The sequence below is a fragment of the Coregonus lavaretus genome (genome assembly GCF_964263955.1).
Source record: "Coregonus lavaretus genome assembly, contig: HAP1_SCAFFOLD_465, whole genome shotgun sequence".
NCBI classification, from domain to species: domain Eukaryota; kingdom Metazoa; phylum Chordata; class Actinopteri; order Salmoniformes; family Salmonidae; genus Coregonus; species Coregonus lavaretus.
The window spans coordinates 264,377-279,419 of NW_028164548.1; the positions used below are offsets into that span (position 1 = coordinate 264,377).

The 15,043-nt window shown below is 41.6% G+C and overlaps 1 protein-coding gene across 1 annotated transcript; it reads right to left on the reverse strand.

The window, feature by feature from the left end:
* Positions 1 to 3,378: 3,378 nt before the first annotated feature.
* Positions 3,379 to 10,592, reverse strand: LOC311116917 (protein NLRC3-like; the record flags this gene model as incomplete). Its single annotated transcript, XM_084191936.1, has 7 exons — positions 10,430 to 10,592; positions 8,304 to 10,188; positions 5,669 to 5,842; positions 5,416 to 5,589; positions 4,887 to 5,060; positions 4,081 to 4,127; positions 3,379 to 3,944 (listed from the first exon to the last, which is right to left on the reverse strand). The coding sequence occupies exons 1-7, from the start codon at positions 10,548 to 10,550 to the stop codon at positions 3,379 to 3,381; spliced, it is 3,141 nt and encodes a 1,046-aa protein (XP_084048062.1). The 5' UTR covers positions 10,551 to 10,592.
* Between the last annotated feature and the right edge of the window lie 4,451 nt (positions 10,593 to 15,043).

Consider the following 15,043-nt stretch of genomic DNA (forward strand, 5'->3'; position numbering starts at 1 on the left):
TGAGAACCCTTGAAGACCCTTGAGACTTTTCCTGTTGTTTCACAGCCTGCGAAACGAGGCATGAAATACACAGCCAGTCAATGTATAGTCTTATTCAAACATTATTCAGAAAACTAGCAACACACTATTATCTTCATGTTATGAGTGTCAACATAAACCGTACCACTGCTTAGTTAAGGTCACCTCTAAAATAATGGTACCTCACCTGTATTTGGCTGGGGTTACTGGGGAACAGGTATAGGCGTGGAATTAGTGTTTGCTTTTTCACTGTCATATAGAGCATCAGCTCACAGTGGACATCTATGTTCTGCCAAAAGATATAGCTCAGTATAACAGAGATAACTGAGAACCTGGGATGGAGAATCTTAGCATGGAATCTGGTGACATCATGCACTTCCTCAACAGACACTCCGTGTTCCTCTACATGAAGAATCTTCATCTCATTCCTCAGGGAAGGGTTGGTCCCTGAACAACACAATAAAAAGGAGACAGAAAGACAAATATTGTATTATTCATCCAACTAAAACACAAAGAATATGCAGTATCAGATCACAGTAAACTCAAACTCACAGAATATTCATTCATTCATTCAGGAAGTGAAACTCAGTTACATGGAAATGTCTTTCTGAATACTATGTCAATATGGTTTTACCTAAACAGACAAAGTGTGGCAGATGAACTTCCTCCAGTTCACCTAACTCCATAGTGATGTCCAGCAATGGACCACCTTGTCCGTACTGCATGTCTTTCAGAAGTTGACTGTAGGGTTCCCAGTTCCTGAAGTGATACTTCAGAATGACATCTCTGTCACACACCCAGCGGAGCCCAGACACTGTGCACTCATAACGCCCTTTGGGTGTCCTGTGCCTGAGGGCAACAACAAGATATGGTAGAGAGGGTCAATCGTAAAATGGAGAGGTTGGATTAGAAGCCTATTCCCAAAGGTAATGGGGAAATACACTAGCAAGTGGAATGAAATGTTAAAATTAGTTATTTTACCTGAACATTGTCACTCCCTGGACAGTGGATGTCAAGGGTTCAATCTGAAGCCAGTGTGTGGAGTCCTGAACAAGGACAAGCATGTCAGTTATACATATGGGGCCAGTTTCCTGGACACAGAGTGAGTCTAGTGCTGGACTTAAAGCATGATCAATGGAAGTTTCAATAGAAAGTTCTTTAAGGTCCAGGACTAGGCTTAATCTTTGTCCGGGAAACTGGCTCATTAAATGAACAAAGTAATTTATCTAATGTATTTATTCAATGTTACATGGAATGCTGGTGATTGATCCAATTAAACTGTCTAATGACAAAATATGACAGCAGTTAAAATCCTGCATTCCTACAAGCAGAACACAGGACTGTCTATATCCCAGTATGAATGGTTGGTCAGTACACACCTGGCTTTCAGACTGTGTTTATATTACTAAAGCAGAACACAGGACTGTCTATATCCCAGTATGAATGGTTGGTCAGTACACACCTGGCTTTCAGACTGTGTTTATATTACTAAAGCAGAACACAGGACTGTCTATATCCCAGTATGAATGGTTGGTCAGTACACACCTGGCTTTCAGACTGTGTATATATTACTAAAGCAGAACACAGGACTGTCTATATCCCAGTATGAATGGTTGGTCAGTACACACCTGGCTTTCAGACTGTGCCTGACTCCTGAAGGTATGTAAAAGTGAGAATTGACATTATGACTTACCTCAACATGGTCACAAGTCTTACAGCTCTGAGGAATCCCTGAAGTCAAAAGTAGTTGTTATTTAAAACGGACAATCTCATGTAATAATGAATTAATAAATATTAAACAGACTTGTAATAAAAATGAATGTAAGTGAGCAACAGTCTCAGAATGTACACTCATGATCATACCATAATCTGACATTAGTGTTATATTAATGAATGTTTGTGGAAGCAGGAAACAACATGGTTCTGGTCCATGTTTTGTAGATGTTGGGGGCCTGATTTCTGGTAGATCCCAGGATGAGAGCTTAAAGGTAGAGTCAGCTAAATGATGTTGTACGAGCAGCACCGCAGATATTGTGATGAGCAAGATGCCTGACTTCTCTCTCACACAGTATCTGCCCTTGTGCACGGGTTCTCTTCACTCTCTTACAGCGTGGTAGCCACGGGACCAAAACAGAGAAGTTTAGCATCGCGCTCCAACACTCTTAGTTGTTGTAGAAGTTTACCCACTATGATGTTTACTATGTGCATCTACATCATATTGCTGACTCTACCTTTAAGTTTGTTTTGACCAAATAGATCATGATTGTGTTCCTTGCCTGGGACTCAAGAACGCTTTAATCGTATTTTGATTTTAAAACAATTATCAGTTAACACTCACATATCAGGTCTCTGGTGTTCTCAGGTCCAGGCTTGATACAACACTCTCCACCATGGTCTCTGCTGTTGGGAAAGCAGATGGATAGACTGTGATTAAACTAAATACAACTTATAAAGGCTTTATATAGCATACATACAGTCTTCATAAGCAATACAAAGGGTGTATAAAGGGTGACAGAACCACTCCCTATGTAGGGTGCATTGCCAAATGTGACATAACACTATGTCAACTTCCATGAAGTCAATACTGATGGTGACATTACAGGTGACATTGCTTATCTTGATGAAAGCCCCTAGAGACGTGAAGTCACCAGGTATCATTTTAACAGGTTCTGATGCCCTCTTGTGGTTAGAGTGAAACTGACACTACAGTGAGACATAGGAGAGGAAACATCTGTACATCCAACAGAACACATTCAAAACACACCACTACTACTAATCTAACTGTCTGTAGGTCCAACAGAACACATTAAAACACACCACCACCACTAATCTAACTGTCTGTAGGTCCAACAGAACACATTAAAACACACCACTACTACTAATCTAACTGTCTGTAGGTCCAACAGAACACATTAAAACACACCACCACCACTAATCTAACTGTCTGTAGGTCCAACAGAACACATTAAAACACACCACTACTACTAATCTAACTGTCTGTAGGTCCAACAGAACACATTAAAACACACCACTACTACTAATCTAACTGTCTGTAGGTCCAACAGAACACATTAAAACACACCGCTACTACTAATCTAACTGTCTGTAGGTCCAACAGAACACATTAAAACACACCACCACCACTAATCTAACTGTCTGTAGGTCCAACAGAACACATTAAAACACACCACTACTACTAATCTAACTGTCTGTAGGTCCAACAGAACACATTAAAACACACCACCACTACTAATCTAACTGTCTGTAGGTCCAACAGAACACATTAAAACACACCACTACTACTAATATAATTGTAGGAATGATTCCAGAGGAAAACGTATGATGAAACATTGCTATGACTCACCTTTGAATGTGTTGGTCATCTATCTGACACAGGGTCACTGAGGAGGAGGAGGAAACCACAAACCCAAACCCAGGATAGAGGGGTTCAGTGAATGTGGTGTGTTCTGTGTAAAGGTGTGTCAGTGTACCAGAGGAGGACACACTATAGAAGCACAAAGTACCATCTGGCCAGTCCAGATACACTCCAACTCTGTTAGGAATAGGACCAGGGATGGATCTGATGACTCCAGCATGGTGAAAGTAATATACACTGTTATAGCAGAATAAACACCAGGACTTCCTATTGGCTCCAAACCAACTGTCCTCCTCCTCTCCCTTTCCCTTCCTCTTCATTCCTTTGTACGCCACACCAATGCAAGCCTCGTCACCACCCCTCTCCACCTCCCAGTAATAACGAGATCCAGATAAGCCTTCTCTGCAGAGAACTTGGTGATGACGGTCAAATCTGTCTGGATGGTCTTCATAATGCTGCTTCTCCTCCACCCGTGTCACCTTCCTGTTCCCCTCAGACAGTATCAGGTTTGGGTTTGCTGTATTTGGGTCCAGGGTGAGATGACAGGCATCTGTAGACAAAAGGAGAGTTTAATCAAACCACATCTTCATATAAAATGTTGTTTTGTAGGTAGAGAACAAGTATTGATGAGTTACTATGTTACTGTAGTTCTGAATATGCAGTTAATTAGGATTGAAGAGACTTACATTTCCTCAGCCCTGGTTTCAGCCTGAACTCTCCACCATGATCCACACTGTAGGAGAAACAGGTTATTGACTGACAAAGACCTAATAAAGCAGTCAGCATTTGAACCATATTGTTGTGTTCTGGTGCACTATCCAAGTTCATTACTAGAGAAATACAGGTATTCTACCCTACCTACTGCATACAGAACAGAGTACAATTCATTACTAGAGACATACAGGTATTATATCCTACCTACTGCATACAGAACAGAGTACAATTCATTACTAGAGACATACATGTATTCTATCCTACCTACTGCATACAGAACAGAGTACAATTCATTACTAGAGACATACAGGTATTCTATCCTACCTACTGCATACAGAACAGAGTACAATTCATTACTAGATACATACAGGTATTCTATCCTACCTACTGCATTCAGAACAGAGTACAATTCATTACTAGATACATGCAGGTATTCTATCCTACCTACTGCATACAGAACAGAGTACAATTCATTACTAGAGACATACAGGTATTCTACCCTACCTACTGCATTCAGAACAGAGTACAATTCATTACTAGATACATACAGGTATTCTATCCTACCTACTGCATACAGAACAGAGTACAATTCCAACAGGATATCAGAGATGCAGAAGAAGAGTATTCATGTGGTGATGATGTATGCTGTGTTGGAGTGCTAAGCCTGCTGGGTAAACGTCCCCTGTATTCTACCATCAGGTCCTCATGTTACTGAACCTACTACACTTCATAGGACACAACCACTGCTCACACTATTAGGACATCTATTCTGACTTACTTCAGCTTCATCAGTTTATCTGTGGGATCCACCAGAGCAGCTGAAAGCAGTCCCCCTGCAGAGTCTCCTGGGTGATTGTAGCTCAGGTCCAGCTCTTTCAGGTGGGAGGGGTTTGACCTCAGAGCTGAAGACAGAGCAGCACAGCCCTCCTCTGTGACCAGACAGCCAGACAGCCTACAGAGAGACACAACAGCTGTCTAGGTTGGTGGACTGGTGTCAATCATCTTGTAGGACACCCATATATGTGTCCATGACACAAACATTGTCATGAAACATCAGATGTTCAGAGTATTTGTTTTACTAAGCTCAGTACCGACCTGATTGAAACAGCTGTACATACCCCAGTGTGTGTAGTTTACAGTTTGATCCTCCAGTCCAGCAGAGGGCAGTGTAACTCAGCTCAGTACCGACCTGACTGAAACAGCTGTACATACCCCAGTGTGTGTAGTTTACAGTCTGGATCCTCCAGTCCAGCAGAGGGCAGTGTAACTCAGCTCAGTACCGACCTGACTGAAACAGCTGTACATACCCCAGTGTGTGTAGTTTACAGTCTGGATCCTCCAGTCCAGCAGACAGCAGTGTAACTCCTGAGTCCTGCAGGTCATTGTCTCTCAGCTCCAGTTGTTTCAGTTGTGAGTTGGGTGAACTCAGGACTGAGGCCAGATCTGAACAGCAACCCTCTGTCAGACCACACTGACCTAGACTAGAGGACAGAAGAGCACATGATTAACAAATGTTTAAAACATCCACATAATAACTCATACTGAAGATAGTTAACTCACACAAGTGTCTGTATGTTGCAGAGTGGACTGGTTAGTCCAACACAGAGCAGCTCCACTCCTCTGTCTCCCAGGTCATTGTAGCTGAGGTCCAGTTCTCTCAGGGGGGAGTTTGGTGTCTGCAGAGCTGAAGCCAGAGTCTCACAGGATTCATATGTGAGTTTACAGCCAGACAGTCTGGAGAGAGGAGATATAGTGATACACTGTTAAATATGCAAAGCTTTAAGAATAATGAGATGCATTAAGACAATAACAGAAGGACACATGATTAACCAATGTTAAAAACATACTAACTCACTCAAGATATTTAACCTTAGTTTGATATATTTATCACATTTTATGTATGTTTCTGCATATTTACCAAGACGTTCAAATAATGTTAAAAACATACACATAATAACTCATACTGAATAAAGTTAACTCACACTTGTGTCTGTATGTTGCAGAGTGGACTGGTTAGTCCAACACAGAGCAGCTCCACTCCTCTGTCTCCCAGGTCATTGTAGCTGAGGTCCAGTTCTCTCAGGGGGGAGTTTGGTGTCTGCAGAGCTGAAGCCAGAGTCTCACAGGATTCATATGTGAGTTCACTGCCAGCCAGTCTGGAGAGAGGAAATATAGTGATACACTGTTAAATATGCAAAGCTTTAAGAATAATGAGATGCATTAAGATAATAACAGAAGGACACATACTAACTCACTCAAGATATTTACCTTAGTTTGATATATGTTGTTATGTATGTTTCTGGATATGTCCCAAAATGTTAAAATAATGTTAAAAACATACACATACTAACTATACTGAACAGAAATATAAACCCAACATGTAAAGTGTTGGTCCCACGTTTCATGAGCTGAAATAAAAGATCCCAGTTATGTTCCTTATGCACAAAAGCTTATTTCTCTCAAATGTTGTGCATAAATTTGTTTAGATCCCTGTTAGTGATCATTTCTCCTTTGTTAAGATAATACATTTTGTTAAGATAATCCATTCACCTGACAGGTGTGGTATATCAAGAAGCTGATTAAACAGCATGATCATTACACAGGTGCACCTTGTGCTGGGGACAATAAAAGGCCACCCTGAAATGTGCAGTTTTGTCACACAACACAATACCATAGATGTGTCAAGTTTTGAGGGAGCGTGCAATTGGCATGATGACTGCAGGAATGTCCACCAGAGCTGTTGCTAGAGAATTTTATGTTAATTTCTCTTCCATAAACCGCCTCCAACATCGTTTTAGAGAATTTGGCAGTACATCCTACCGGCCTCACAATCACAGACCACATGTAACCACGCCAGCCCAGGACCTCCACATCCGGCTTCTTCACCTGCAGGATGGTCTGAGACAAGCCACCAGGACAGCTGATTTAACTGTGGGTTTTCACAACCGAATACTTTCTGCACAAACTGTCAGAAACCGTCTCAGGGAAGCTCATCTGCGTGCTCGTCATCCTCACCAGGGTCTTGACCTGACTGCAGTTCGGCGTCGTAACCGCCTTCAGTGGGCAAATGCTCACCTTCGATGGCCACTGGCACACTGGAGAAGTGTGCTCTTCACGGATGAATCCCGGTTTCAACTGTGCCGGGAAGATGGCAGAAAGCGTGTATGGCGTCGTGATGGCATTGTGTGGGCAAGCGGTTTGCTGATTTCAACGTTGTGAACAGAGTGCCCCATGGTGGCGGTGGGGTTATGGTATGGGCAGGCATAAGCTACGGACAATGAACACGATCACATTTTATCGATGGCAATTTGAATGCACAGAGATACCGTGATGAGATCCTGAGGCCCATTGTCGTGCCATTCAACCGCCGCCATCACCTCATGTTTCAGCATGATAATGCACAGCCACGTGTCGCAAGGATCTGTATACAATTCCTGGAAGCTGAAAATGTCCCAGTTCTTCCATGGACTGCATACTCACCAGACATGCATGTTTGGGATGCTCTGGATCGAAGTGTACGACAGCGTCTTCCAGTTTCCGGCAGTTTCCAGCAACGTCGCACAGCCATTGAAGAGGAGTGGGACAACATTCCACAGGCCACAATCAACAGCCTGATCAACTCTATGTGAAGGAGATGTGTCGCGCTGCATGAGGCAAATGGTGGTCACACCAGATACGGACTGGTTTTCTGATACACACCCATACTTATTTTTTTAAAGGTATCTGTGACCAACAGATGCATATCTGAATTCCCATTTATGTGAAATCCATAGATTAGGGCCTAATGAATTTATTTCAATTGAATGATTTCCTCATTTGAACTGTAACTCAGTAAAACCTTTGAAATGGTTGCATGTTACTTTTATATTCTTGTTCAGTATACAGTACATACAGAATATATAAACACTCACAGTGGATACTGAAGATATTTAACTCACACTAGTGTCTGTATGTTGCATAGTGGACTGGTTAGTCCAACACAGAGCAGCTCCACTCCTCTGTCTCCCAGGTCATTGTAGCTGAGGTCCAGTTCTCTCAGGGGGGAGTTTGGTGTCTGCAGAGCTGAAGCCAGAGTCTCACAGGATTCATATGTGAGTTTACAGCCAGCCAGTCTGGAGAGAGGAGATAATCTTTTAGATATACAAATCCTTCAGAATAATGATACTGTATACATCAACTCAATAGCAGAACTTACAGTGCTCTCTTGCAGGTTTTCACTACCGGCAGCAACCTCTGATAACCTGTCTCTGATGTGGTGTATGTCTTCAGGTCAAACTCCTCCAGCACCTCCTCTGACATCAGTAACAGGTAGGCCAGGGCTGAACATTGGTCAGGTTTTAGTCTTGTTTCTGAAAGAGTTCCTGATCGCAGGGAGGTTTGCATGTCTTCAACTAGAGAGTTGGCACCAAGTTCATTCAGACAGTGGAACAAGTTGATGATCCTTTCTGGTGAGGATTCCCTTTTGATCTTGTCTGAAAGGTACCTGACTGTTCTCTCGACTGTTTCCTCATTGCTCTGTGTTGTACTTCCTGTCTGTGTCAGAAGGCCTCGTAACAGATTCTGATTGGACTCCAGTGAGAGGCCCAGAAGGAAGCGGAGGAACAGGTCCAGGTGTCCATTCTCACTCTTCAAGGCCTGGTCCACTGCTCTCGTGTGTAAGTCATACAACGGGTCTGACTTCATGTCTCTGTACTGTTGTGTGATGACATTTTGGAGTAGGGTTGGAGTGGCTGCTTCATCATAGTCATCGTCAGAGGAATCATCATCATCATCACTAGTGACTGCTTTGGGGGGGAAAACATTTTCCTTCTTGTCCAGACATGATTCTAAAGCATGCACTGCTGATAGAAACTCCTGAATGCTCAGATGCACAAAGCTGTAGACCTTCTCTTGGTACAGCCCAGATTCTTCTTTAAAGATCTCTGTACACAATGCTGAGTACTCTGATGCCTCTGTGACATCAAGGCCACACTCTCTCAGGTCCTCCTCATAGAAGATCAGGTTGCCCTTCTGCAGCTGTTGGAAAGCCAGCTCTGCCAGTTTCAGGATCATCTCTTTGTCTGACTGAGACAGTTCCTTTGGGTTTGTCTCTGTGGCTTTGTTGTACTTCTTGTTCTTCACAATGAATTGGATGAGTGTGAAGTGTGTGAACATCTGGGTCAGAGTTTTGGGGACTTCATCCTTCTCTGCCTCTTTCAGCATCTCAAGGACAGTGGCTGATATCCAACAGAAGACTGGCATGTGGCACATGATGTGGAGGCTCCTTGATGTCTTCATGTGTTTGATGATTTCATTGGCCAGATTCTGATCTGTGATTTTCTTCCTGAAGTACTCCTCCTTCTGTGGATCATTGAACCCTCGTACCTCTGTCACCTGGTCAACACACTCAGGAGGGATCTGATTGGCTGCTGCAGGCCGTGAGGTTATCCAGAGGAGAGCAGAGGGAAGCAGATTCCCCTTGATGAGGTTTGTCAGCAGCACGTCCACCGAGGTTGGCTTCGTGACATCACAGCACCTCTCATTGTTTTTGAAGTCTAGAGGAAGTCGACACTCATCCAGACCATCAAAAATGAAAACAGTTTTGGTTTCACCATCTTCAATGCTGTCAATCTCTTTCAGCTCTGAGAAGTAGTGGGAAAGAAGTTGCATCAGACTGTATTTGTCCTTTTTCAGGTTCAGATCACGGAAAGGAAGAGGAAACATGAAATGAACGTCCTGATTTGCTTTTCCCTCTGCCCAGTCAAGGATGACCTTCTGCACAGAGACTGTTTTTCCAATGCCAGCGATTCCTTTTGTCAGCACAGTTCTGATAGGTTTGTCTTGTCCAGCTAAAGGCTTGAAGATGTCGTTGCATTTGATTGGTGTCTCTTGTGTGATTTGTTTCTTGGATGCCATCTCTATCTGTCTCACCTCATGTTCATTATTGACCCCTCCACTTCCACCCTCTGTGATGTAGAGCTCTGTGTAGATGTCCTTTAACAGACTTTGGTTTCCATGGTTTCCAATTCCTTCAGATATGTGTTGATACTTGTGTTTCAGTTTAGCCTTAATGTCTTGTTGGACTGTCAGAAGAGTTTGACCTGTAGGAAAACAATGAGAGTTGGGACTCATAAGTGCATGTGTGTGTGTGTGTGTGTGTGTGTGTGTGTGTGTGTGTGTGTGTGTGTGTGTGTGTGTGTGTGTGTGTGTGTGTGTGTGTGTGTGTGTGTGTGTGTGTGTGTGTGTGTGTGTGTGTGTGTGTGAGTGTGTGTGTGTGTGTGTGTGTGTGTTAGAGGGGCCTTTGTCCCGTTCTTTGTAATATTGTATGAAACACAGTCTTACTTCTTCTGTCCAGAAGGTTGTGTGTGATCTTTAATGCATCCTCACTGTCCAAACTCTCCACTTCCTTATTGTCATCTGGTAATGGTTCCTGGCTGAAAGCAGGTGGCTGATCACTCTTCATTGATAGCAGGCTGGGGGCAGGTGACTCTGCTCTGGGCTTCTGGACACTGAACAAAACAGGGAGGCAGATCACCTCATCAATATCTCATCAATACCTCATCTACATCATTTCAACAACTGTATAGCTGAACTCATAGAAGTCCTGATGTTTCTTTATAAAGCTACAGTCTGCAATTGGTAAATCGATTGGGGGACTTTTAAATGAATGATGTAGACCTACATTTGATGTAATTTGGGAAAACCTTTCCCTTTAGGTTTATATCTTTAAGAGAACTGTATATTTTACATGTCATCTCTTACCTCTTAGAACTGGTGTCTTGAGTCATTTTAGAGGCAGTGGTCTCCTCATCTCTCTCCCCAGAGAGACTCATTTTAGAGTCAGTGGTCCCCTCCTCTCTCTCCCCAGAGAGACTCATTTTAGAGGCAGTGGTCTCCTCCTCTCTCTCCCCAGAGAGACTCATTTTAGAGGCAGTGGTCTCCTCCTCTCTCTCCCCAGAGAGACTCATTTTAGAGGCAGTGGTCCCCTCCTCTCTCTCCCCAGAGAGACTCATTTTAGATGTAAGTCACAGCTCACTCAGCTACAATAAGAAATAACAGAACAGTCAATATTTCTGAACATTGTTGAAGAACCATTAACAATGACAACACTTTTACTGTCTGTGGTCAAAGTTCAAACAGAGACTTCATGTTGCATTTAAACATGCACAGTTAATTTGATTTGATTTGACTTGGATCCCCATTAGCTGACGCCATAACAACAGCTAGTCTACCTCGGGTAAACACAACTAAAAATACGTTACAGCTTAGATTGACAGACATTATAAACATTTACCAAGTAGACATTACATACAGTTAAAATAGCTGACAGGTATTTCTTCTATGCCAAGGGAAGCCAGGCTATAATGTATCTTTCGTCTCTCTGTGCTTCATAATTGTCCTTTAATTCGCAAGAGGCTGAATGTATCTCACAGGAGAAAGCATCCGAGCGAGCTAAACAGCGCCCCTCTGTCTCTCTATGTGTAGGCCATCTATCTGATGCTGTCTGGTCCAAACGAGTATGACATTGTTGCCCGTAGCATTGAAGACAAGGGAAGCCTGCGAGCATTTGGCCTTTGATTTAAAAAACTATTAGAAATGAGCCAATCAGCGTTGAGCTAAACTGAGCGAGCTCAACTGTGATTGGTTCTGGTGCTCCAATAAAAGGTGTCAAGGTAAACCAGCTTGGATTTTGACAGAAACTACTTGAATTGTTGCATCTCGTTGTGTTGTTGTCCTCTGGTGTCTAGCTAGTTAGTTAACATTGGTCCTTTCCTAAATGAGCCATGGATGGAGATAGGGATTCGGACTTGTGGTTTTACTTAATTCTCCAAGCATTTTAGCCAGGTAGGAAAGGCGTAATTTTATAAGTTGGAATAGTGCCCTTAGTGAATACACCCATGCACTGCTTGACTTCACATGAGGTGCCAACAGTTTATCTCGTCCGTTGCACCCGGGCTTGTATTCAGGTGTGCCGACAACGATGCGGAACATTACGCAACAGTGCGCTGGCCAAGTTATATGAAGCGTAGAGCACTGAGCAAAACGGACCACCGCCTTTCTGATCGGTGTCGCCAGAAAGCATTTTTAACTTGAACTTTGATTTATCCCAACATTTAATTAGTTTCTATGCTATTGTTGCGCGTCATTTTTACTTGACTGACTTGTCGAAACAGACTATTTTCTTTAGTGACAGCTTTACATAATTCCGATGCACGTCTTTCTAACGCAGTTTCGACATACGGATAATAATCACGATAATGTGATGTCAATCGCCTTTACCAATAATACCCTACCTCATAGCCCTGTAGCCTATAACATCACATCACATTGGATCATATTGATTAGGCTAAGCAATATGAATCAACACCAATGTACAGTAAAATTATCATTCTTGAAAGTTGAAATCAGTATTGTATTAACTTTACATTTCTGTAGATGTCTTACCCCTAAATCATCTGTCTCTCTATGATAGCCTAACTTCTCCAGAACACTTTTCTACATTAAATTGTAAAAGAAAGCTACAAACCTCAGATGTTTTTGTCTTCTACCCATAACGTCCATTTCTTCCTCTACTTCCTTATACATGGACTTCCTGTGTTGGGACATTTACAACGCCTCGCCTTAAGAGGTGACGTCACTACATTTACAACACCTCACCTTAACAGAGGTGACTACACTACATTTACAACACCTCACCTTAACAGACTGACTACACTACATTTACAACACCTCACCTTAACAGACTGACTACACTACATTTACAACACCTCATCTTAACAGAGGTGACTACACTACATTTACAACACCTCACCTTAACAGACTGACTACACTACATTTACAACACCTCACCTTAACAGAGGTGACTACACTACATTTACAACACCTCACCTTAACAGACTGACTACACTACATTTACAACACCTCATCTTAACAGAGGTGACTACACTACATTTACAACACCTCACCTTAACAGAGGTGACTACACTACATTTACAACACCTCACCTTAACAGACTGACTACACTACATTTACAACACCTCACCTTAACAGACTGACTACACTACATTTACAACACCTCACCTTGACAGACTGACTACACTACATTTACAACACCTCACCTTAACAGACTGACTACACTACATTTACAACACCTCACCTTAACAGACTGACTACACTACATTTACAACACCTCACCTTAACAGAGGTGACGTCACTACATTTACAACACCTCACCTTAACAGACTGACTACACTACATTTACAACACCTCACCTTAACAGAGGTGACTACACTACATTTACAACACCTCACCTTAACAGACTGACTACACTACATTTACAACACCTCACCTTAACAGACTGACTACACTACATTTACAACACCTCCCCTTAACAGAGGTGACTACACTACATTTCCAACACCTCACCTTAACAGACTGACTACACTACATTTACAACACCTCACCTTAACAGACTGACTACACTACATTTACAACACCTCACCTTAACAAACTGACTACACTACATTTCCAACACCTCACCTTAACAGACTGACTACACTACATTTACAACACCTCACCTTAACAGACTGACTACACTACATTTCCAACACCTCACCTTAACAGACTGACTACACTACATTTACAACACCTCACCTTAACAGACTGACTACACTACATTTACAACACCTCACCTTAACAAACTGACTACACTACATTTCCAACACCTCACCTTAACAGACTGACTACACTACATTTACAACACCTCACCTTAACAGACTGACTACACTACATTTCCAACACCTCACCTTAACAGACTGACTACACTACATTTATCCTGTGGTATATATTAAGAATATATTACAATAAAGATATGCTGTATTTAGAATATATTACAATAAAGATATGCTGTATTTAGAATATATTACAATAAAGATATGCTGTATTTAGAATATATTACAATAAAGATATGCTGTATTTAGAATATATTACAATAAAGATATGCTGTATTTAGAATATATTACAATAAAGATATGCTGTATTTAGAATATATTACAATAAAGATATGCTGTATTTAGAATATATTACAATAAAGATATGCTGTATTTAGAATATATTACAATAAAGATATGCTGTGGTATATATTTATAATATATTTTCCGTATTGACTGACCTTCATGTCTTAAAGTAATGATGGACTGTCGTTTCTCTTTGCTTATTTGAGCTGTTCTTGCCATAATATGGACTAGGTCTTTAACCAAATAGGGCTATCTTCTGTATACCTTGTCACCACACAACTGATTGGCTCAAAAGCATTAAGAAGGAAAGAAATTCCACAAATTAACTTTTAAGAAGGCACACCTGTTAATGGAAATGCATTCCAGGTGACTACCTCACGAAGCTGGTTGAGAGAATGCCAAGAGTGTGCAAAGCTGTCATCAATGCAAAGGGTGGCTATTTGAAGAATCTCAAATATATTTTGATTTGTTTAACACTTTTTTGGTTTCTACATAATTCCATATTTGTTCTTTCATAGTTTTGATGTCTTCACTATTATTCTACAATGTAGAAAATAGTCAAAATAAAGAAAAACCCTTGAATGAGTAGGTGTGTCCAAATGAGTGTATATTTAGAATATATTACAATAGGACCACACATATGAAACATATTAATGTACAGTCAGGTCCAATAATATGGACGTATCTTTTTTTTAAATTACTTGTTAAACAGAATTCTAAAGGCACTAACACATCTGAGCTATCTTTTTTTTTAAATCACTGCTCTTGATAGTATCACTTTTCTTGATAGTATCACTGCTCTTGATAGTATCACTGCTCTTGATAGTATCACTGCTCTTGATAGTATCACTGCTCTTGATAGTATCACTGCTCTTGATAGTATCACTGCTCTTGATAGTATCACTGCTCTTTAATAAGCTTTATGTATCCGCCTCAAGGC